The sequence below is a fragment of the Microtus pennsylvanicus genome, chromosome 6 (assembly GCF_037038515.1).
Source record: "Microtus pennsylvanicus isolate mMicPen1 chromosome 6, mMicPen1.hap1, whole genome shotgun sequence".
In the NCBI taxonomy this organism is placed as follows: domain Eukaryota; kingdom Metazoa; phylum Chordata; class Mammalia; order Rodentia; family Cricetidae; genus Microtus; species Microtus pennsylvanicus.
Window position 1 is genome coordinate 97,578,945 of NC_134584.1, and position 23,058 is coordinate 97,602,002.

At 44.0% G+C, this 23,058-nt stretch overlaps 1 protein-coding gene across 5 annotated transcripts in view; it reads right to left on the reverse strand.

Annotated features, from left to right (window-relative positions):
- Nucleotides 1–15,654, reverse strand: part of Csnk2a2 (casein kinase 2 alpha 2) — a 40,815-nt gene extending 25,161 nt beyond the window's left edge. For 3 of the 5 annotated variants that reach the window (XM_075977004.1, XM_075977005.1, XM_075977003.1), the window contains exons 1-3: nt 15,169–15,412; nt 14,417–14,528; nt 1,910–2,011 (exon numbers count right to left, since the gene is read on the reverse strand). In XM_075977004.1, coding sequence (XP_075833119.1) covers nt 1,910–2,011; nt 14,417–14,528; nt 15,169–15,272 — 318 coding nt within the window. In that variant the 5' untranslated portion in view covers nt 15,273–15,412. Of the gene's footprint in view, nt 1–1,909; nt 2,012–14,416; nt 14,529–15,168 lie in introns of all 5 variants that reach the window. The other 2 variants (XM_075977006.1, XM_075977007.1) reach the window with 2 other exon arrangements.
- Between the last annotated feature and the right edge of the window lie 7,404 nt (nt 15,655–23,058).

Sequence of the window (23,058 nt, forward strand, 5' to 3'; positions counted from 1 at the left end):
CTGGAACTGGAGTTACAGGTGGTTCTTAGTCTCTTGACATGGGTGATGGGAATAAAACTCGGGCTATCTGGAAAATAACATGTACTCTTAACCACTAAGACAGCTCTTTTTTTTTTTTTTTTTTTTGCTTAACTCATGTATCATAGAAATTACAAACATTAAGCCAGGTATCAGTAAGTTTAGCTAACAGAGAAGGTGAGATGAAGAGGCAAGGGGGGAAGACAAAAAGAGGGGACACATATACAATTTGTCTACCATATGCAAGTCCCTTAGGTGTAGTCCCTAGCACAGCCTCTGAAGTCTGGTTGCACCACCAGGGGTCTCTAGCTCAGGTTGGCCTTAAATTCCCTAGTAGTTGAGAATGACCTTGAACTTGTGATCAACCTAATTCTATTTTCTGTGTGCTGGGATTATAAGCAAACATTACCTTGCCTAATTTATGCATTTCTAGGGAACAAAACCAGGGCTCATTCAGGCTAACGGGCACATAACAACTCACCTATACCCCCAATTCACATTCTCTCTCTGTGTTCTTTAAATGGACAATACCCATTTTTACCTCAAACACTAAGACCATATATATATATATATATATATATATATATATATATATATATATATATATATATATATATATATATATAGTGTGTGTGTGTGTATGTATGTATGTAAGTGGACAATACTAATTCTAACCTCAAACATTATGTAGTTCAGGGCTAATCTGAATTAAATAGAATGGGATATATTATTTATGAAATCAATTGTAACTTAGTATATAATCACCCCTTCTCAGTCTTGATCAGGGCCCAAAAGGAAAATCTTTTCTCATCCTATATTACTGTTCAGCAGGGCAAATTACTTAGCCTTTGTAGACTTTTGTTTTCTTACAGTATAATGTCCCCCTGAATCACTGTGGGGATTGAAAGGTGTGATACAGCTAAATACTCGGCACAGTGGCTAGCCTACAGTTGTCACTCAGTCTAACAATTAAGTGATGAGGATGTCCTCAGCATACAGAAGCAAAGCCCTGCTTCTTAATAAGCTGATGTAAAACTGCCACAGAGAACAGGGAAATAATTTCACATAAAGCAGATAGACAACAGAAACACAATACAAGTGGCACCAAAGTGGGTTCTGCAAGGATGGAAGCTTAGTCAATCAAATACTGTCACTTTTCCCTAGGGTAAGGAAACAAAGGTTAAAACAGAACCCTGAAAATAAGTCAAAATTAAGCAAGTTATTTTATATGTTTCTTAATTTTTTATCATTGGGAATATGTTATGTGCATGTGTGTATATGTCGGCACACACATGGAAGTCAGAGGTCAACTCTGGAGTAGGTTCTATCTACCCTAATGTGGTTTCTAGGGATCAAACGCTAGTCACCAGGCCTGTGAAGCAAGTGCCTGTACCTACTGAGCCATCCTGTCCCAAACTAAGCATTTTAGTTGTAAAAGTATGCATATATTCCTAGTTGTACATACACACCGTGAGGCTCCTTGTGGTGGATGCGGAACTAAAGATATGAAACAGCCAGGCTTCTCTCTCAAAGGACTGGTGGTCTAGGACCTGTTTAGTTTTCTACACTAGAATCAACAAAGACATCCCCAATACCAGGCTTACTAGTGAGGTAAGATAGTGCAAACTGGCAATGAGATGCTTCAGGGGGCTAAATCAAAGAAACAGGCAATAACAGGTAACAAATCGGGGCAAGGTTTTTCTCTGTACATAGACTGCATTTAGTGGTGGTAGCTAGCTCATCACTGGGCCATGACAGTTGTATGGTTTTTAAGCCCATTTACCAATAAATACCAGTGTCATCAGTCCGTTATGTAGTACCACACAAGGCCCTGGGTGTTAAACACCCCACCCCAATCCACTAAAACACTCCCCAGCCACCAGGCACCTACCACAGGGTCCTTTACAGTGTCAATCAGCTTAATGATATTTGTTCCACCACGAAGGTTCTCCAGAATCTTAACCTCTCGTTTTATCTTCTTTTTCTTCACTGGCTTAAATACACAAGAGTAATCAGAAGTGAGACTTCTTTTTAAGTTAACATAATAAAAACAACTTTAAACAATGTTAAGGCAACAGCAAGGATTATTTGCTGTGTACTATGCTTATGCTGTGTTATGAATATGCTTAAATTAGAAGAGAAAAAGAAGGCTTACCCACTGTAATCTTTTAGGTTAAACAATTTATAGTTCATAGTTTATGTGGCAGGATCTTTAAGTAGTAGTTACATCTAGGGCATTTAGTAAATTTGAACATCCATGTAGTATTTTAAAAATAAATGCATGCTTACTGGATTACTGCCAAATGTGTTATAGCTGTGAACAGCTGCAGATCATGGACAAATGGAAAAACTGAAACAAAATGGCCAGACACTTGCTCTTCCAACAAGTTACATGTAACTTCAGGGGCAAGAGCCAGTTCACTGACATCAAGTTACAAACTTGTTTCCAAGCTGTTGGCTCCCATTTCCTGTTGCCACTCCCACTTCCTTAATATTTAGAATCAAATCAGCTCAGTCAGTACCTCTCCCAACAGATCCCATTCCTAGAGAGAAAAAGTTGTTGGATCAGCAAAGGAGAAAACTGATCTCATCAGTAGTGACTAACTGTAAAGCACCAACCTACAAGATGGGAAATTAAAGGTCGTCTTAGAAATACTCCCATTATATGTATCATTTCCTGACTGAAATAGGATCTGAAGTCAATAAGTAAAAGCAGTTCTGAAAAGGCAAGTGTGTCATAATCAATCATTTGCAGTCACTCAGGACAGCAACAGACACATGTTAAATCCCTGGCCTAAGTCCATTCACCCTCACGAAGGGTCTAAGCAGGAAGGTTAGCGGCAGGAGTTATTCACACAGGTCACAGCTAACAGGAACAGAAGCAAGAGTCCAGTCTGGTAATCGGACTGCCTGGCAGCACCCTCCTCACCTCTGGGCTTTACAAGGGAGAGATTGTACTAAGAAAAAAAGACTACTTTATTGTTAAAACACTGTACATAGAACAAGTAAAGAAATCCATGAAATGATAAACAAGATCTAAAAAGTCTTGGCCCGGGAGGGGCTGGGAGATGGTTCAGTGAGTAAGAGTGCTTGCTGTCAAGCCTGATGACCTGAATTCAATCCCTGGAACCCACAAGGTCGGCAAGACCCACTCTATCTGTCCTCTGACCATCATATGGTGTGTGTGAGAATCCAACACATAGTATATATATGTAAAGTTTTAAAGCTCAGAGACAATAACCCCTTGTTTACTGAAACATAACCCTGAACAAGAGCACGGGAGATGGACTGGCTAGAGAAATGGCTCAGCGGACAAGAGCTGAACAAGCATGAGGACCTAGGTTTAGATCCCCAATACCTATGTAAAAGTCAGGTTTGACTGTAGCTTGTTAGGTGGTTAGTCCAGCAGAATAAACAGTGAGTTCTAGGTTCAAAGAGAGCCTGTCTTAACAAAGTAAGGTGGAGAGCGATAGGACACCAATATTGTACTCTGGTGTCCACCAGGATACAAGCACACTGCATACACAGCAGGCGGAGAAAGGCTGGAAGGAGAGTATGTGACTGTGTGCTTGCAAGCCAGCTGCCACCACACTTCTCCCTCTGCCAGGATACGCAGTCAGAGATGGTTTGGGGGGCCTCTTCCCCAACTCCTCTAGGAACCTTACTTACTTCCTTGGTCTCTGTAATCAAACCTCAATGTTTCGGGGAAATCAAGCATCATACAAGCCAATTAAAAACAGCCAGGGAAGACACACATGACAAGTAGCTTCCAGGTCTTAAAAAATGCCAACATCATGAGAGGTATGGAGCAACCAGTTCAGCATTAAGAGTGAAGTATAAAGCCAACATCAGCATTTGAGGAATCGGGTGAAAGTAGTTTGGAGTTTTTGTTTTGTTTTAATATATGCAAATTTGGAGACAGGGTCTCTCTTTGTAGTCCTGGCTGTCCTGGAATTCACTATGTACACCAGGCACACTTCTAAGCCACAGAGCCCTACCTGCCTCTGCTCCCCAATGCTGCAATTAAGGCTATATGATAACTCTTAAAACTCTTTTGTAATTCTGAAATAATGTTAAAAGACTATCTTCTATATATCCAAACTCAGGTAATAACACTCCTGTTTAAAAAACCTGCAACCAGAGTCCTGTACAATCAAGAGCTCCTCTGCTCCTGACAGCACCCACTCACAGGGACAGCCAGTAAACATGCTATTCTATGCCACTGCCACTTTCTCCAACCTCACTGCTCCTCAGCTCCCCAGAAACAACAGAGTGCAGCTCTTGGAACTCAGAAACACTTAGCTGCTCTTCATCATGTCTAAAGGGAACTTACAGACTGGGAACAGCTGCGCAATGCTGAAATAGTCCAGTGGAGCCCATGGCAGCTGGAGTCCTCAGATGCTGCCAGACACCAACAAGACTCAAAAAAGAAAGTGACCCACAATCCAGGACACACCCCTCCAAAGCACTAAGCACAGGCAGCAAGCAGTTCTATTGGTCTCTGCACTGCTCTGAGCCTGAGGAAGAAGATTCCAGAAGCTAGCTATTAAAGAGCTTGGAGAGCAAAGGAGACTTTCTAGTTCTACAAATGAAGAAAAGAACATTTTCCAGGGACAACCACTGACACCTTTCAAAGCTTGCAAGTTTTCTAGAAAAACAGATGGTCCGACTCTTGTACAGAGTATGTTCTCACTGGCCACCAGCTACACAGCATGCAGAGACTGCCTTGGGCATGCTATTAAGGCTTACACTCAGTCATCCAATTCTGATAGGATCTGTTTCAAAGATTCAAATGGCATTGGTTTAGCTGTTTTCCAAATTGAATATTTTCTTACTCAAAGTAGATAAAGTAGCAAAAAAGTTACCCTTGCCACTCTCCTGTAGCAACCCTGGAGCACTGGGACCATAGGTATATACTACCACATATGCTGAGGAAAGATTTATAGGAAAGAATAACACTAAAAAATTTTAACTACAAAAACTTGTTTAACATTTAAAATATCAGTTCAGAAGGTTTTCCCATGTGAAGGGCAGTGCTGGCCATATGGAAGACCCTTGTTCAAAGTGGCCCTAGAGTAAAAGATGTCTTGTCTACTAACCCACATCTAAAAAAGACTATAATAAAATAGAAGTTTGTGACACACTGCAGAAAAGGAAAAATTGACAAAACCTAGCACCTTCCTATTCACCCCAGATCTTCACTCCTTTAGAACCAGTGCTGAGGACAATGACAGTATCTGCAATATAGTATTTATTAATTGCAATTCAGCTCGTCAACTTTTGCTTACCAAGGGCGTGAGAATCAAGACCTCAGTCCATTTCAGCAAGTATCACAGGCAAAGCCCCTTTTAAATTTCTTTCTAAGTTCAACTAGATTGACATATTTAAGACAGTAATATAGCACCAACTTTCATTATCCCATTATCAAACTAATGACAGCCAAACTAAGACATTAATCCATCACTTGCAATGAAGAATTACAATCAACAATGGGTGCCAGGAATGAAAAATGATGAAGGAGAGGAAAAGGCTTAGCTAGGCTGACATTTATTTCCTTAATTTCAGACATTTTTGCAGACCATTGCATTTGACCGAAATAAAAAAATTAGCTAAACAATGTTATTCACAACTCTGCCTCTAGTCTTTCAAGTATTGTCATTCCAAGCCCACTAACTCAAGGGGAATTAGTTTCAGAACTAAAGAAGAAAACATAAGGTTTACAGGCACAGTATAACATCCCAATGACGAGATATCATTAAAAAACAAAACAAAAGAGAAAGAGAAAAAGCCAATGTGAGGTACATACCTGTAATCTTGGCACTTGGGAGGCTGCTGCATGGGAAATCACAAGCTCAAGGGCAGCCTGGGCTAGCTAGTGAGACCTTGTCTCAAAAAAGGAAAAACAAAACAGAAAACGTGGAGATCAGGATGTAGACAAAGAACTCTCACATACTGTTGCTGGCATCATAAAATGAACCAGCTACTGTGGAAAGTTCCTCAAAAGAAGAAAACTAGTCAGGCATGGTGGCAATGGGCATATAATTCTAGCATCCAGGAATCTGAGGCAGAAAAATCACTGGTTCAACATCAGCCTGGGCAACTTAGATAAAACACCAATTGCACTTGTGAGTATACACCCAAAAGCAGCAAGACATAGGCTCAAAAAGGCATTTGCACACCCATGTTCAAAGTAACCAGTAGTGTGGTGGTGCATGCCTTTAATCCCAGCACTTGGGAGGCAGAGGCAGGTGGATCTCTGTGAGTTCGAGACCAGCCTGGTCTACAAGAGCTAGTTCCATGACAGGCTCCAAAACTACAGAAAAACCCTGTCTCAAAAAACAAAACAAAACAACAACAAAAAAAACCAAAGTAGCTCTGGTCACAACAGTGAACACATGGAAGCAGCTTAGTGTCAGCCATGGAGGAATGGATAGACAAAGTCTACCTTCTAAAAACAAGGAAATTTTTTTTTTCTATTTTTAGTTTTCTTTGAAGCAGGGTTTTATACTAAAGCCTAGGTTTGCCTTGAATTTAAGGTAATCCCCCTACCTCAGCTTCCTAACTGCTGGGATTCCAGGCATGAAACAGCATGCCTAGTGAAAAGTAAACTGTATTATATGTATAAATGCATTTGTAGGCAGCATGGTAAGTCAAATAAGCCGGTCACGAGACAGAGCTTTATGATTTCACTTATGAGACACCCGAGTAGTCCAAACAACGAACAGTGGTTGCTAGGAGCTGAGAAGACAGAGGACTGGGGACCCATCATTTAAAGGTATAGTTTTAGTTTTACAAGATGAAAAGAGCTACACAGATAGATGGTTGTAATGGCCCTAACAGCATTATAAATGCATTAATGCCAAGAACAGCATGCTTAACAATGGTTACGATGATAAGTGCTATAAGCGTTATACAGACAAGGGGGAAGGCAAAACACAGAACAGAACCTTTTCATCTCACCAAGTTAATGTTACAACCCCTTTGATTATTGACTCTGTGTCTAAAATTGTTCAATTAGTCCAACTGTAACACTGCTATTACTATTTCATATCGCTCTTCAGCACCAAGCTTATTAGGTACATTTAATCTTCTGAGATGAATTAATTCTCTTCTTGTAGTTTATCAAAACCATCCAAAATCATAGAACTAAGTATTGGACCTGACATCTAAAGTCAGGCAGTCTACTTCCTGGGCACTATGAACTATGACAATACTATCACCTACACACCCTTCTATCTTTGCTTCATGGAATTCTGCTTTAACAGAGTCAAAGGTTGTAAGTGAGCAGTCTAGAACTCTTCTGCCCTATTTTTCACAAAGCTAAGTCTATCACTTAGATTATGAAGTGAGATCCAGAAATTAGGTAAATGCCACATGGAGCCTTGAGCCATACAGAAGGAGGGGCACTCGATCACTGCAGACTTCCCATACAGGGCATACTCAGATTACCGCTAATGTATGAAAGGAATTAAACTACGCACCCCTAAATCTGGGAAGTAATTGCTATGAGACTTAAAGGAACTGTATGGGTCAAAAAGGTCTAAAACAGTGTTTCTCAACCTGTGGGTCATGACCATTTTGGGGTTGCATACCAGACATTTACAATTTATTTACACTGCAATTCTTTTTTTTTTTTTTTTTGGTTTTTTGAGACAGGGTTTCTCTGTAGCTTTGGCGCCCATCCCGGAACTAACTCTGTAGACCAGGCTGGCCTCGAACTCCCAGAGATCCACCTGCCTCTGCCTTCTGAGTGCTAGGATTAAAGGTGTGCGCCACCACCGCCCGACCTTACACTGCAATTCTTAACAGTAGCAAAATTCGTTATGAAGTAGCAACAAAACAATTTTATGGTTGGGGGTCACCACAGCATAAGGAACTATATCAAAGGGGCCTACAACAGGAAGAACTGTATTAAAGGGGTCACTACAATGGGAAGAACTGTATTAAAGAGGTCACTACAACGGGAAGAACTGTATTAAAGCGGTCACTACCATGGGAAGAACTGTATTAAAGAGGTCACTACAATGGGAAGAACTGTATTAAAGAGGTCACTACAATGGGAAGAACTGTAGTAAAGAGGTCACTACAACGGGAAGAACTGTATTAAAGCGGTCACTACAATGGGAAGAACTGTATTAAAGAGGTCACTACAATGGGAAGAACTGTATTAAAGAGGTCACTACAATGGGAAGAACTGTAGTAAAGAGGTCACTACAACGGGAAGAACTGTATTAAAGAGGTCACTACAACGGGAAGAACTGTAGTAAAGAGGTCACTACAACGGGAAGAACTGTATTAAAGAGGTCACTACAACGGGAAGAACTGTATTAAAGAGGTCACTACAATGGGAAGAACTGTATTAAAGAGGTCACTACAATGGGAAGAACTGTATTAAAGGGGTCACTACAACGGGAAGAACTGTATTAAAGAGGTCACTACAACAGGAAGAACTGTATTAAAGAGGTCACTACAACGGGAAGAACTGTATTAAAAAGGTCACTACAATGGGAAGAACTGTATTAAAGAGGTCACTACAATGGGAAGAACTGTATTAAAGGGGTCACTACAACGGGAAGAACTGTATTAAAAAGGTCACTACAATGGGAAGAACTGTATTAAAGAGGTCACTACAATGGGAAGAACTGTATTAAAGGGGTCACTACAACGGGAAGAACTGTATTAAAGAGGTCACTACAACGGGAAGAACTGTATTAAAGAGGTCACTACAACGGGAAGAACTGTATTAAAGGGGTCACTACAACGGGAAGAACTGTATTAAAGAGGTCACTACAATGGGAAGAACTGTATTAAAGAGGTCACTACAATGGGAAGAACTGTAGTAAAGAGGTCACTACAATGGGAAGAACTGTATTAAAGAGGTCACTACAATGGGAAGAACTGTATTAAAGAGGTCACTACAATGGGAAGAACTGTATTAAAGAGGTCACTACAACGGGAAGAACTGTATCAAAGAGGTCACTACAATGGGAAGAACTGTATTAAAGGGGTCACTACAACGGGAAGAACTGTATTAAAGAGGTCACTACAATGGGAAGAACTGTATTAAAGAGGTCACTACAATGGGAAGAACTGTATTAAAGAGGTCACTACAATGGGAAGAACTGTATTAAAGAGGTCACTACAATGGGAAGAACTGTATTAAAGGGGGGATCACTACAACGGGAAGAACTGTAGTAAAGGGGTCACTACAACGGGAAGAACTGTATTAAAGGGGTCACTACAACGGGAAGAACTGTATTAAAGAGGTCACTACAATGGGAAGAACTGTAGTAAAGAGGTCACTACAATGGGAAGAACTGTATTAAAGAGGTCACTACAATGGGAAGAACTGTATTAAAGAGGTCACTACAATGGGAAGAACTGTATTAAAGGGGGGATCACTACAACGGGAAGAACTGTAGTAAAGGGGTCACTACAATGGGAAGAACTGTAGTAAAGAGGTCACTACAATGGGAAGAACTGTATTAAAGGGGGGATCACTACAATGGGAAGAACTGTATTAAAGAGGTCACTACAATGGGAAGAACTGTATTAAAGAGGTCACTACAACAGGAAGAACTGTATTAAAGAGGTCACTACAATGGGAAGAACTGTAGTAAAGAGGTCACTACAATGGGAAGAACTGTATTAAAGGGGTCACTACAACGGGAAGAACTGTATTAAAGAGGTCACTACAATGGGAAGAACTGTAGTAAAGAGGTCACTACAATGGGAAGAACTGTATTAAAGGGGTCACTACAACGGGAAGAACTGTATTAAAGGGGCCACTATGACATGAGGAACTTAAAGGTTTACAGCATTAGGAAGGTTGTGAAGCACTGGTCTAAAGTACTTTGTAAGGCGGCAGCGAGAAGTATCAGCTGTCAAACCCAGAGACCTGAGTTCAATCCTGGAGACATTGTGGAAGGAGAGAATCAACACCCACAAATCATCTTTGAGTTTCACATATGACCCATGTATGCCTCCCCACACATAAATGTGATTAAAAAAAAAACCACACACAACAAAAGCACTGACAAAAACACTGCTAAAGCTTCAAAGTAAGAAAGCAAAGCAAGCAGCAAGGCTGTCCATGTAAGCACGGCCTGTGGGCACCAACACAGAACCTACTTAACTCTGGGTCTGCATCTAGTCCGACTTCTAAGCCTTTCTCTTCAGAAGAGTTACCTCAAACATCAGAAATAATTCCCTTTTACTTCCAGCGACTGCCTTTCTTCTCTTCCATACATGTCTCAACTTCCTCAGTGACATACAGATTCCTACTTACAGTGTCTGCACTGACTGGGTGACCCTAAGAAAGTCATTCCTTCTCTGGTTGCTGCTTCTAATAGGTTCTAAGCAAGTACGTTCTGTGATTCATTCTGCTTAACACACATTAATCACACTCTCCACCTATGTCCCTATAATGTCAATATTACAAACAACTCTAATACTTGTTTTAATGTTACTAATACTCTAATATAGCTTTTAAAAACTACTCTTTATACCATGAGACATTTGATAAAACTAGAAGTCACAAAAAAAAAAAAGGAAAGAAACCATCACTAAAAAGCTGCTTTAGGAAGACTGGTATATACCCTTAACTGAAGGATGAGACCCACCTCAAAGGAGGAAGTATTTTATCACATGAAGACCCCACTATTTGGATATAACAAAGGTCATCAGCTGACCACTAAATCACTAATAAAGAGTTGTAACTAAGGCTAATCTTCCTATAAAGCTACTTTTTTTTTTCAATTTACTTTTTATTTTATGTACATTGGTATTTTGCCTGCAGGTGTGTCTGTGTGAGGGCATCAGATCCCCTGGAACAAGAGTTACAGACAGCTGTGAGCTACCATGCTTCCAGGTACTCTGGAAGACCAGTCAGTACTCTTCACCGCCGAGCCATCTCTCAAGCCCCTTTAAAGCCACCTTTGAAGAACACAAAATTTTACCAGACAGTGATGGTGCACGCCTTTAATCCCAACACACAGGGAGGCAGAGGCAGGCAGATCTCTGTGAGTTTAAGGCCACCCTGGTCTACAGAGTTGTATTTTGCTTTGTTGTGGGGGAGGAGTGGGGAGTAATGGGGAGGGGTGGTGAGAACTGAGTCCAAGACCTCTACCTTGCTAGGTTTGTGCTCTACAACTGAACAACCACCTCAGTCCCAACAATATAACATTTTCAAAACAACCCTACAGACATGTTAAACATGTTTAAGACAAATTTTAATACCACCATTGCCTTAATCCAGAATTAATTTTGACGGAAGTGGGTAATGGGTAGCCAAGATGTTTATAATACAAAATAATGCTGTGACCAGGAAGCCTTATATGAGGATTTCTAACCCACTGCAGCACTGGTTCAAAGCGCTCTGGATGTTTTTAAAAATTGTATTGCTCTTGACATCTACTCAGGATGTAGTTTAACTGAAAGCTCTCAAGGACCCCAGGAAGCACTGCGATCCATACACACGGGCAGTGAACACCAATGTTTTTATTTCACTTCTGTGCCATAAAAGAACTGAAGACTTGACTGCTTATGATCAAGATGAAATTTTTGACACTGAAGCAGCTTTCTGCTTTTTTGCCTAAACTTTTTAAAAATTATTTCCCCCCTTTCTCCTTAATACAATTTCTGACACTCCCACCCCGAGAAAAAAAGAAAGAAAAATAGAAGACATTACTTCTCAAGGGGTGGTAGTGGCATAATCCCAGCACTCGGGATGCAGAAGCATATGGATCTCTGAGTTCGAGGCCAACCTGGTCTACAGAGCTAGTTTCAGGCTATACAACACCACCTTGTTTCAGGGGTAGGGTGGGGGGAAGACATGACTTCTCTATTCATTAGACTTGCGTAAGTTCACTTTCCTACAATTAATTAAAAAAAAAATCTTTGCTAAGAGTATTACCTTATAAAACTTTCACTAGCAGCTTTTCAATAGTTAAAGCCCCTGAACTGCCTCAATATACCTTGATCAATAAAATATTTAGAGATCTAACAATTAAATGAAATAAAAGTCCTCCATGATCACTCTGCATCCAACCGTTGTGACTAAATAACAAAGACTGAAATAATGTCACTGAGAGCATACACCTTGTGTTTCAGTCACCACGTGCACATAAGTTTCTGCCTGCAGATTAAATACAGCAGGCGTGAAAAAAGGAAGCCTTTCCTAGACTACCCCAAACTGAGCAGCTGCACTGTACCCAAATATCACAATAGTAGGTATTAGTCATGACTTATTTGAGTTAGTATGCAGAATTTGGAAATAAAGATCTGGTAAAGATCTTGTTCTTTTTGAAAAATACTTTAAATCCATTATAACAACAAAACTACAATATTAGTAGTTGTATACTCTACCCTTCAAATAAAATAGAACCTACATAAAAACGCCATAGGACTTTGACAAAGAAGTAAAAAGTGGTTCAGGCTGCCCTCTGAGAAAAAACAAACACCTTATGAACTAAGGCATCAAAATCTCATGCTCGAACCCTGGAATTTACTCTGTTCAATGCTAAGATCCTATAATCCAATGTTGAAATGAACAGTCAGAGGCATGAAGAAATAGGAAAGAACTCTGGTGAAGGGTCATCTCAACAGTGATGTCAGGTACATTTCTTTGTGACTAGGTCTACCATTTGTAAAAAAATAACTCGAAGCAGTTTCCATAAATACGTGAAACCTCTTTAGTGCAGAGAAAAAACTCTCAGGCATCTAATCCCTGAAACTCTGCATAAGAACAACTGAAGGGCAATACTACAACGCTTCCCTAACACACACATTGGACCTCAGACACATACCTGAGCGCTACTCCCTTTAAAACAAACCACACGCAACTGCACTTACTCTAAAAATGCTTTTGCACATTTAGACATTTCCCTGAAATTGTTTTAGATTTGGGAAGTCAATCAACTAAATGTGTGTATATTTAGATATTCCTAACTACAATTTGTTTTGCTTAGTCCTTAAAATTAAAATGTCTGGCCAGCCTTTAATCCCAGCGCTTGGGAGGTAGAGGCAGGCAGATCTCTTAAGAGTTCAAGGCCAGCCTGGTCTATAGAGCTGGTGCCAGAATAGGCTCCAAAGCTACAGAGAAACGCTGTCTCAAAAAACCAAAAGAGTATGAAGTAACTTCTATTAAAAACATTTATGTTTATGTATGTAATGAACTGTATGGTTTCCAGCAAGTTCCTCGAAGGAAACACTTCTCTGCTTAACGCCCCCCTCCATAACTGCAGCCCTTCTGTGTACCAATCACATTTAGTGGGGCCATGCTCCCGACCTTCAACACTGCCACTTGATTCTCAGCCAGTGTTTCAGCAGCAGAGACACCATCACCTATCTTTACAGCAAAACTGCTGCTTTATCACTCACTAGGCTAGGCTGATCAGGAGCAAGACAGCAGCTGTTTGCTGAAAGGTGGTATCCAGAGTGCTAAGATCAACTACAATTAGAAGGGGACCATAGCAAGGCAGAAGCTTTTCAAACCCACATTTTTGTCCCACAGAACCTCCACTTAGGCCACTGTGAAAACCAGGCTCACGTGAAGCACACTGCTCTCCAGTGTTCTCAGTCTCTCACTGGTGACACACAAACGTGATCTAACATGAAGAACCGCCCAGATCCTAAGGTGACACGCTCGTGCAGTAATGATCTGACAACATAAAGAACCGACCAGGTCCTAAGGATACCTTCCCGTATAACCTATAAAACATCATTTCATCTTCAATCACCTGTGCAGAAACTTGTCTGACTCCTCACGCTCATTAAGATCATGTCTTCATTTGAATGATAACAGCCCTATCTTTATCACCCGAGAGGGCTAGTCCTGCCATCCAGACAGCTTTGGCCCAGTTATTATTTCAGTGGCTAGAATGTACTCTTTTGTCCCAAATCTCTCTCTGACTGCCTGGCTTGCTCTATCCAGCCCACCTGAAATTTTATTGTGGAATGAAAGAGGAGTATCTACTGGGGGATCCTCTGCACTCTCGGCTTTACACTTATCTCGGAGAGGACTCCAGTCTTTGGACAACTTTCTTTCTGGAGTAATTCAGAGCAGAGAATGACAAGTTCAATGATGAAGGAGCCCTGGACCAGCAGAATCGCCACACAAAATCTTTTTTTCTTCTTTTTATGAATAATTATTAATTCTGTATCAAATACAGCCCCTCTCACGAGTTGTTTGAGAAGCCCACAGTTTACACTTTAAATGTCCCTGGCCTAGCAAACTCAAGAGTTTAGACAAGCTGGCACATTTCCTCAAAAGTTTAGCAGAAACTGGTAGTGGTGCTGCAGGGTCATCCTCCAGGAGATACACGAGAGTTTGAATTACTCATTCTAGTCCTCTTGCCCTGTGGGGGGAAATGTTATATGCCATTCATAGGACACTCACCTTGAGAATTTTTACAACCACCCTCTCATTGTTGGTGATGTTAATGGCCTCAAATACTTCACTATATTTGCCCCGACCAAGTTTTCGAACCAGTTGGTAATCATCTTGATTACTGTGAAAGGCAAGAGACACACATAAATGCCAGGATTTGGGATTAGGCAAGCCTATGTGCACTATACATCTGTCCAGTTACTTCCATTCATCAAGCATTTGGAGGTGTCCCTATGTAACGTATCTACCCATTCCCTAAGGGAAAGTCACCCAGAAGCTTGGTTCCCTTCGCTCTGCAGAGCTAACCCAACTGACTAGTTCTAACCTGGGGAGAAAGAGCAGCTACTGGGCCTTAAGGTTCACGTTAAGTGACCGAGCAAATCATCTACCCCTGGGGGTACTGGGGTGTTCCCCTGCCCGCGGTTCCACAGCACCTGCCTCCTATTTCACACCCTCCAGGGAGCTACTGCTTGTTTTAGAGAATCTGCACATCTTTAAAAAATGTTCCTCCCACCCAGATCTTAACAGCTCAAGAGGACAGCCATGAACTTCCCATCCCACAGGAACCCCAAAGTGTGAGGGGCAAGGACCTCCCCCACTCCTGACCCCACGTTTCTCCCCACAGGCTGCTGAGCCGGGGGCCGGGCGGGCAGGGGAGGCCGGGGACACGTGCGGCCGGAGCCGGGCCTCCCTGCCAGCCCCGAGGCCGAGCGGCCGGTCGGGTGCGGTTCGCGCGAGGGGGCGGCCGACGACGGCTTTACCCCCAGCTCGGGACGTGGGCTTCGTAGTCCCAGTACTCGCGGCTCCTCAGGCTGTTCACCTCGGCGTAGACCCGGGCCCGACTGCCCGCGGCCGGGCCGGGCATGGCGGGCGGGACCGGGGGGCGCCGCGGGGCGCCGAGGGCGGCGGCGCGGCACGGGGCGTGGGGCGGCAGGCACGGGAGGCTGCGGGCCGCCGGCCGCCCGAGCAGAAGGAGGAGCGCGGCGGCGGCGGGCGTCCGCGCCAGGCCGGGCCCGCGGGGGCGGGAGGACGGACGCTCGGGCCGGGGGCACGGGGGGCGCCGGCCGAGCCGGCCCGGGGCCTGCGGCGGCCGGCGGGACGGCGGGGCTCGTGCTCCGCGGCGGCCTCCGCTCGGCTCGCGGCCCCTAGAGGCGGCGGCAGCGGCAGCGGCAGCGGCAGCGGCAGCGGCAGCCACCGGCCGGGAGAGGGGTAGCGGCGGCGACGGCGGCGAAGAGGGAGGAGGAGGAGGCGGAGGAAACCCGGAAAAGGGGCCGCTCTCGCCAGGAGCGGCCGCCGCCCAGCCCCGGCCCGCCCCGGCCCACAGCGCCCCCTGCAGCGCTGGGGGACCGTCACCGGCTCCCGCCCCCGCAGCGACAGCGCCACCCGCCAAGCAGTGTGGTCACCCGCTGGTCCACCGCCTAAGGAGCCTTCGTCCTCGACTGGAGCCCCTTTCAGCACAGCCGCACAGTCCAGCCACCACGACCTCCCGCATTGGCCCTGGTCTGATCTTCCTGACACCAGCTGTCCCCACTTCTCAGTGACTTGCTTATAAGAACCCTTACCTCGAACTGTCCCCCTCCCTCACTCCTCCTGCCATCCACAGACCCCCATCAGCTCCAAAACTTCCCATTCTTTCTGTGCAGAACCTGTCTAGTTCTAGACCTTCCCTTCCTTCCCAGTTTTCCCCTAAATTCCTCCCTGAGAGCCCACTGAGTCATCTCTTGGGCACTCGGTTAAACTAGAGTCGGCCAGGTGGTTTCCCTGTAAAGTTACTCTTTTCTTCCTGTCATTGAACTGGTAATTAGTGGGAGATACTTTCAGACTGTAAATATCCGGTTTTTGTTCGGGAGGAGGAAGAGCTGGGAACTGAAGGGGGCTAGAGGCGAGGGATTGGGCATGGCTAGGTGGGCATCCAAGCCTCCAACACTCTTCTCTTGGGTCTTCTGAGGTCCCTGGTCGTCTTTATCGACAAGAATATCCTCACACAGCTCAGGCTGCTCTGAGTCTAAACTTTTCCCCCCCCACAGTTTTCTAGATGAGACTATGCTCCCTGTTCATATACCTAAATACCCAGGTTCAAGTCCTGCTGAGCTCTGTGGCTCACAATGGATGTGGATTCGAGTCAATGATTCAACATCTCTGTGCTTCAGATTTTGGAGCATACACCCAGCATCTCCTTCACAGAGTTGTGCAGATAGTTATTAAAACACTACATTCCCATACTATTTTTTGTTTTGCTTTGTTTTTGTGTTTTTGTTTTGTTTTGTTTTTTGAGACAGGTTTCTCTGTGAAGCCCTGGCTGCCCTAGAACTTACTCAGTAAACCAGGCTAATCTCAAACTTGGAGATCTGCCTGCCTCTGCCTCCTGAGTGCCAGGATTAAAAGTGTGTGCCATCATCATGCTGTTACAAAACACTATCACTTTTTCTTCGCTGAGGCCAGCACATGTCCATCTTTCAATTCTCTGTGTAGCTCTGACTGACCTGGGACTCACTCTGTAGTTAAGGCTGGCCTTGATCTCACAGAGATCCAGCTGCCTCTGCCTCCCAAGTGCCACCACCATCTGACTTTGTAATTGTCGCCCTCTGGAGGTGGGAAAGTAGGAGAATCGAGAGTTTGAGGTCCACCTAGGTTTCATAGTAAGACTTCATCACAAAACAACAAATGCAGCTGAGCAGTGGTGGCGCACACCTTTAATCCCAGCACTTGGGAGGCAGAGGCAGGCGGATCTGTGAGTTCAAGGCCAGCCTGGTCTATTAGTTCCAGGGCAGGTGTCAAAGCTACAGAAAAATTCTGTCTCAAAAAACAAACAAACAAACAAACAAATAAATAAATAAAAACCCCAACAAAAACAAACACTCAGAAAGCCCACACATTTGGAACTTTGCACAAATCCAAACACTTTCAGAAACAAAATCTGAAAGAAAATAAAGCACTTAGAGAATAAATGGTCTTTGACCTTTGGTTTCAGACCTGTCAGGCCCACCAGTCTGATTTAGTACATTCTCAGTGTTGCTCTAAGGTTGTTTTATTTGTTCATCCCCCCACTCCCAATTCCTTATGAACTTGTCCACATCAGCAAGTTATAATCCTAACCCTTGGATGGGTTTTCTTAGTTTTGGAAAGCCCTCAATATTCTGCAGAAATTGTAGCTGCTTTGAGCCTGTGTGCTTTCTTTCCTCGGCTTGCATCAGACTCTCCAAGGAGGTGATGGCCTGGAGAGGATTTCAAACTACTGCCATTGATCTGAGGACTATGTCCAAACCCAGCCAGGGCCCCATTCTTTGCCTCCTCCACGCTTGCCCACCTCTGACCCCACCCACACTCCCTGTTCCTGCCTCTCATCCTTCACCACCTAGCCCACACCCTTGTCTCAGAACCTGATCCCACACCTGTGGCTGCTCCCACAGACGGCTCTGGCGCAATACACTCTAGATTTGGCTGATAGTTCATTGGCTCAACCCTGAAACCTGCAGTCGGCCCTCCCACAGTCCAATGGAAGGTGTCTTTATGGCTTGTTGCAAGATAGGATGGGTGCCCCACAGAATTGGCAAAGACCTACTTGGCCCCCCCCCCCCTTTTATGACTAGCTTGGCAAGAGTTGACCTGAGGTGGTACCCTGGCAGCCTAAGCTAAAGAAATCTGACTTGGGTTTGTGAAGGACCAAGCAGATACTTTTGTACAAGTAGGTGGAAGGGCAGGGAGAGTCCAGTATTGACTTTTCTTGTTTACTGCGGGTGCCACTTTACATGTGACAGCGATCAGAGTCTTATAAGAGGCAACGCGAGACAATACCTTGAATCAACTCATCCAGCAGGTTCCTACCAACTCCTCCTCTAGACCCCATTTCTATCCAAATACTAAATGCTTCCCCAAACAAAACCAAACACATTTTGAAGATCTTAGAGCATTTTCTGTCTATTTCTTCCTGGTGGTGGGGGTCAAACCTAGACCCCCATTCAGCTGTCTTGATAAGGTCTATTTTCAAGACATTCGAGAGGTCTGTAGCCTTTTCCCTTGCATCGTTTCCTCTTAAAAAGCTACCGTACAAGTTGGATGGGAGTGTACCTGTGATTCTCTAGAGTCTTGAGGCCGAGGCAAGACCCTTGAACCAAGTAGCTCAAGACCAGCCCACATAATAGAGAAGACCTCATCTCAAAAACAAGACTAGACAAAACAGAAACCCAGCCTAAAAGATGTGAAGATTGGCTGGGCATTGATGGTGGTGCACACCTTTAATCCCAGCACTCAGGAGGCAGAGGCAGGCGAATCTCTGTGAGTTTGAGGCCAGCCTGGTCTAGAGAATGAGTTCTAGGACAGGCTCCAAAGCTACAGAGAAACCCTGTCTCGAAAGACCAAAAATTGAAAACAAACAAACAAAACCCATGAAGATTCTGACTAAACTAAGAGTTTAAACTAGCTTCTGCATTCTACATAGTTGAGCTTTCCCAAAAGAAATCCAGAAAGGCCCGGTGATGGTGGCGCACGCCTTTAATCCCAGCACTCGGGAGGCAGAGGCAGGCGGATCTCTGTGAGTTCGAGACCAGCCTGGTCTACAGAGCTAGTTCCAGGACAGGCTCCAAAGCCACAGAGAAACCCTGTCTCAAAAAACAAAACAAAAGAAAAAAAGAAATCCAGAAAGCTAAAAGCACCGAGTTTCTGCTTTAAATGAGTACGCTAGATGACATATGAATTACATCTCAATGAAGCTGCTAAAGAAAAAAGAAAACCCCTATATCTTAGCCAGGTGTGGTGGTCATGCACACCTTTAATTCCACTGCTAAGGGACAGAGGCAGGTGGATCTTTATGAGTTTCAGGCCAACCAAGACCCTAATTAAAATACAAAAGAAACAAAAAAAGTTATGGTTTAGAGAAGTAGACAATGCCATACCCTTTCTTTCACATGAAGAAACTAAAATCTGCTTGTGAGTTTAAATATGTGTGTTTGTACATCATAGAACCAGATAGGGGATAGTGAGAGGGGAAGGAAAGGCTTTTTTTTAAAAAAAAAAATTTATTGTGTGTATCGGGGTGGGCTGGGGCATGTGCCATGGTATTTGTGCTGGAGGCCAGAAGGCATCTTTTCAGAAGCCAGTTTTCTTTTACCGTGTGTGTTCAGAGTTCAGACTCCGGACACCAGACTGGGTAAGCACAGTTCTCACTGAGAACCTCTGCAGCCTGAGAGAAGCCCTTAAAGGCCTGGGGGCGGGGGGGGGGGGGCAACAGACCTTGTGCTGGGAACGCACAAAGGAAGACTGAAGGAAGAAAGAGGATCAGGTGGAGGGAGCCTGTGGGAAGGTAATGGGGGATGGGACAACATGAGAGCCAACCAGAGTGACACACGTATGGAGATGCCATGACGAAACCCAATACTTTGCATTCTAACCTAAAGAAGTAATCAGTGGGTCAAAGTGCCTGCCGTGCAACCTTCAAAACCTGAGTTCAAATCCCCAGTCTCTACATACCCGGAGGAGCCTGCAGCCCTAGTGCTGTAGGAATGTGAACAGGAAGATTCCTGGGGCTTTCCGGCTGCTAGTTCAGCTCCAGGTTTAGTGAGAGACCGGCCCTGTCTCAAGATAATAAGGTAGAGAGTGATAAAGCAGTACGCGGTACATACATGTGCACATGCACCACATCGATATTACACATAAAAAATGATTTTTATTTAATTAAAAAATAAAACCCACAGGTTGGGGTTTTTCTGCAGATGAGGAAACCAAGATCCCAGTGTCAAGGATAAGTTGAGGCCGTCAGTATTTAAACTCACAACGTTATTTTCCTAACTCCTTTCAGATTCAGTCATCCCTCCCCCAAAGAAATTTATCGTAAAAATCATTGTGATTAACTAGAAATAACGTATATGCGCCAAGCTAAGGGATCAGTGAAAAGAATTACAGTATTTTTCTACAGTGAAGCATGAGGCAGTGTTAAAATGGTGCTCACAAGGAACTCTCTGTGGTCAGAGTTTGATACTGAAAGAACTTTTTTATTGATACAAAAAGTTGCACCATCAATCATGGTAAAAAGAACGACAAGGGACAGAGAGGTGGCTCAGTAACGTGATTGCCACACTAGCCTTACGACTACCTGAGTCCAGCCCCCAGAACGCAAGTAAAGGTGGAAGGAGAGAACCAGCTTCACAAAGCTGTCCTCTGACCTCCACACTCATGTGGTGGCATGTACGTACCCACCCACACATACATCATACATACGTAAAAATAAAATAAGCTAGGAGTGGGGCACGGGCCTAATCATTTTAAAATAAAATTTAAATGGAAAGCGATCATAGCCGTTTCCTGCTTTCTGCCTTCTGTAAATATGTCACCTTACATGGGAAGGACGTATTACAGACTTGGACTGAGAGACTGTCCTGGGTCATCCAGGTGGGCTCAGGGTGATCACAAGACTCCTTAGAAATGAAGGAGGGAGCCTGGAAGTGGTGGCGCACACCTTTAACCCCAGCACTTGGGAGGCAGAGGCAAGTGGATCTCTGTGAGACTGAGGCCAGCCTGGTCTACAAGAGCTAGTTCCAGGACAGGCTCCAAAGCTACAGAGAAACTCTGTCTTGAAAAACAAAAAAAGAAGTGAAGGAGGGAGGGGGCTGTCAGAGAGTAGATGTGTTGATGGAGAAGCCATGATCAGAATGACGGGATTCTGGCTTAGAAGATACGCACCCCGCTGGCGTATGGCCGCTTGAAGCTGGAAAAACCAAGGAAACAAATTCTCCCCTACAGCCTCCAAAGTACAAATGTAGCCCTGTGAGTACCTTGGTTACCAAGGAGACCATTTCAAATTAAGCCGTGTTATGATGTTTGTGGTCATTTGTCAAAGAAGTAGAAGAAAACTCCCTGACCAAAGCTCGAATCCATTTCTGAGCAGCCTGGTGAGGAGCTCTCCTCCCCTGTCCTCGCTGAACTAAAATTCCTACCGAGCTGATGGCGCCTTGGGCAGGAGGAGTCATTTTCTCCAGTGGTGTAACTCTGGTGAGCTGCCTGCAGCCAGTAAATAAACCCACACCCGTTCTCATACAAACAACTGGAGCTAAACTCAGTAGTAGGTCACAAACATCAAAGCAAGCAAAGACAGGCATGAAAATAAGAGGAGGAACTGTTGGGAAAGGGGGGAAAAAAGGAGGGAAGGAGAAGAAAGCCGGTAAGAGGGTGGCGGGTGACCATGACACAAACACCTCTTATTTGTGTAAGAAATTGTCGAAGAACAAAAGTCCTGCCCAGTCAGGCTCGCCTAGGTTCCCAGCGTGGTGTCTTTCTGTTCTTGACACCTTATCTCCTTTGTGTCTGTTTGGCTAGAAACTCTTTATTCTTGATGCGTCCTTCCAAACCTACTTGCCCCTGACACATTGGTTTCAAATCTCCGCTTGTCCTTGTTTGAGTTGAGCTGGAGCCTTCATTAGCTAGCATGGTCTAGTATATGACAGTTTATATGCCTATCACACTGAATAAAGTTCATTAAGTAAAGTCTGCCTCTCCATCCTCAACAAATGACACGAATAAGTTGTTCTTTAAAATGCTAATGCAAAAAACAAGTAATGTTTCCTTTGACGGGAATGGACATTTTTCAAAGAATTTAGGAGTTAGTAAGGTAAAAAGCAAAAGCTGTTCTCCGATGCCTTCTATAATCTCACAGTTTGGTGTGTACCCTTCCAGGACTTTCTCCCACAGTAAAAATAAACGATACAACCTATGCTCTCCTATTTTGCTTGGCTTCGCTTCAAAGCAAGATGCCCAAATACACACCTATGTTTAGTAGGTGAGATTGCAGGTAGGTAAGAGATACATAAAAATGGACTAGAAGGAAATACAGCCAATGCCTTTTGTGCTTAGGATAATGTTCATGCTTATAATCAGGAAAAAGTCCTCAAGGTGTATATGGACCTGACCCCACCCTCACTCAGAAAACTTGAAGGTTATGGGGACTTTTCATCAGTTGAGAGTAGGAACACGGTAAGAAAACAGGATTGTAAGTACTCAATTTGATATAAGGAGCCCACTAGTAATGTTGGGCTGTCACCTAAGGGTGCTCCTGGGACTCCAGACAGGTAGATAAGCATGTGAAATAGGGACCAACTGCTGCCCTAGGTCCTTTACAAACACGTTCTTTTTTAAAGATTTATTTATTTATTATGTACACAGTGTTCAGCCTCCATGTATGCCTGCAGGCCAGAAGAGGGTGCCAGATCTCATTACAGATGGTTGTAAACCACCATGTGGGTTGCTGGGAATTGAACTCAGGACCTCTGGAAGAGCAGTCAATGTTCTTAACCTCTAAGCCATCTCTTCATCCCTCCCCCCACAAACACGTTCTTTAGGGACATCCCCTTCTGATTCTTTTTTTTTTTTTTTTAGAGACAGGGTTTCTCTGTGGCTTGGGAGCCTGTCCTGGAACTATCTCTGTAGATCAGGCCGGTCCCGAACTCCCAGAGATCCGCCTGCCTCTGCCTCCCGAGTGCTGGGATTAAAGGCGTGCGCCACCACCGCCTGGCCCCCTTCTGATTCTTGTTGCCCTAATCATCCTTAGAGAGTGCCTGGGTGTCTTCCATCCAGAGAGTGCCCTGCAGGAGGGGCAGAATATGGAGCCACACAGCACAGCCACATAAGGTACAGGAACAGAAATTTTCTATTAGTCTCTTGAC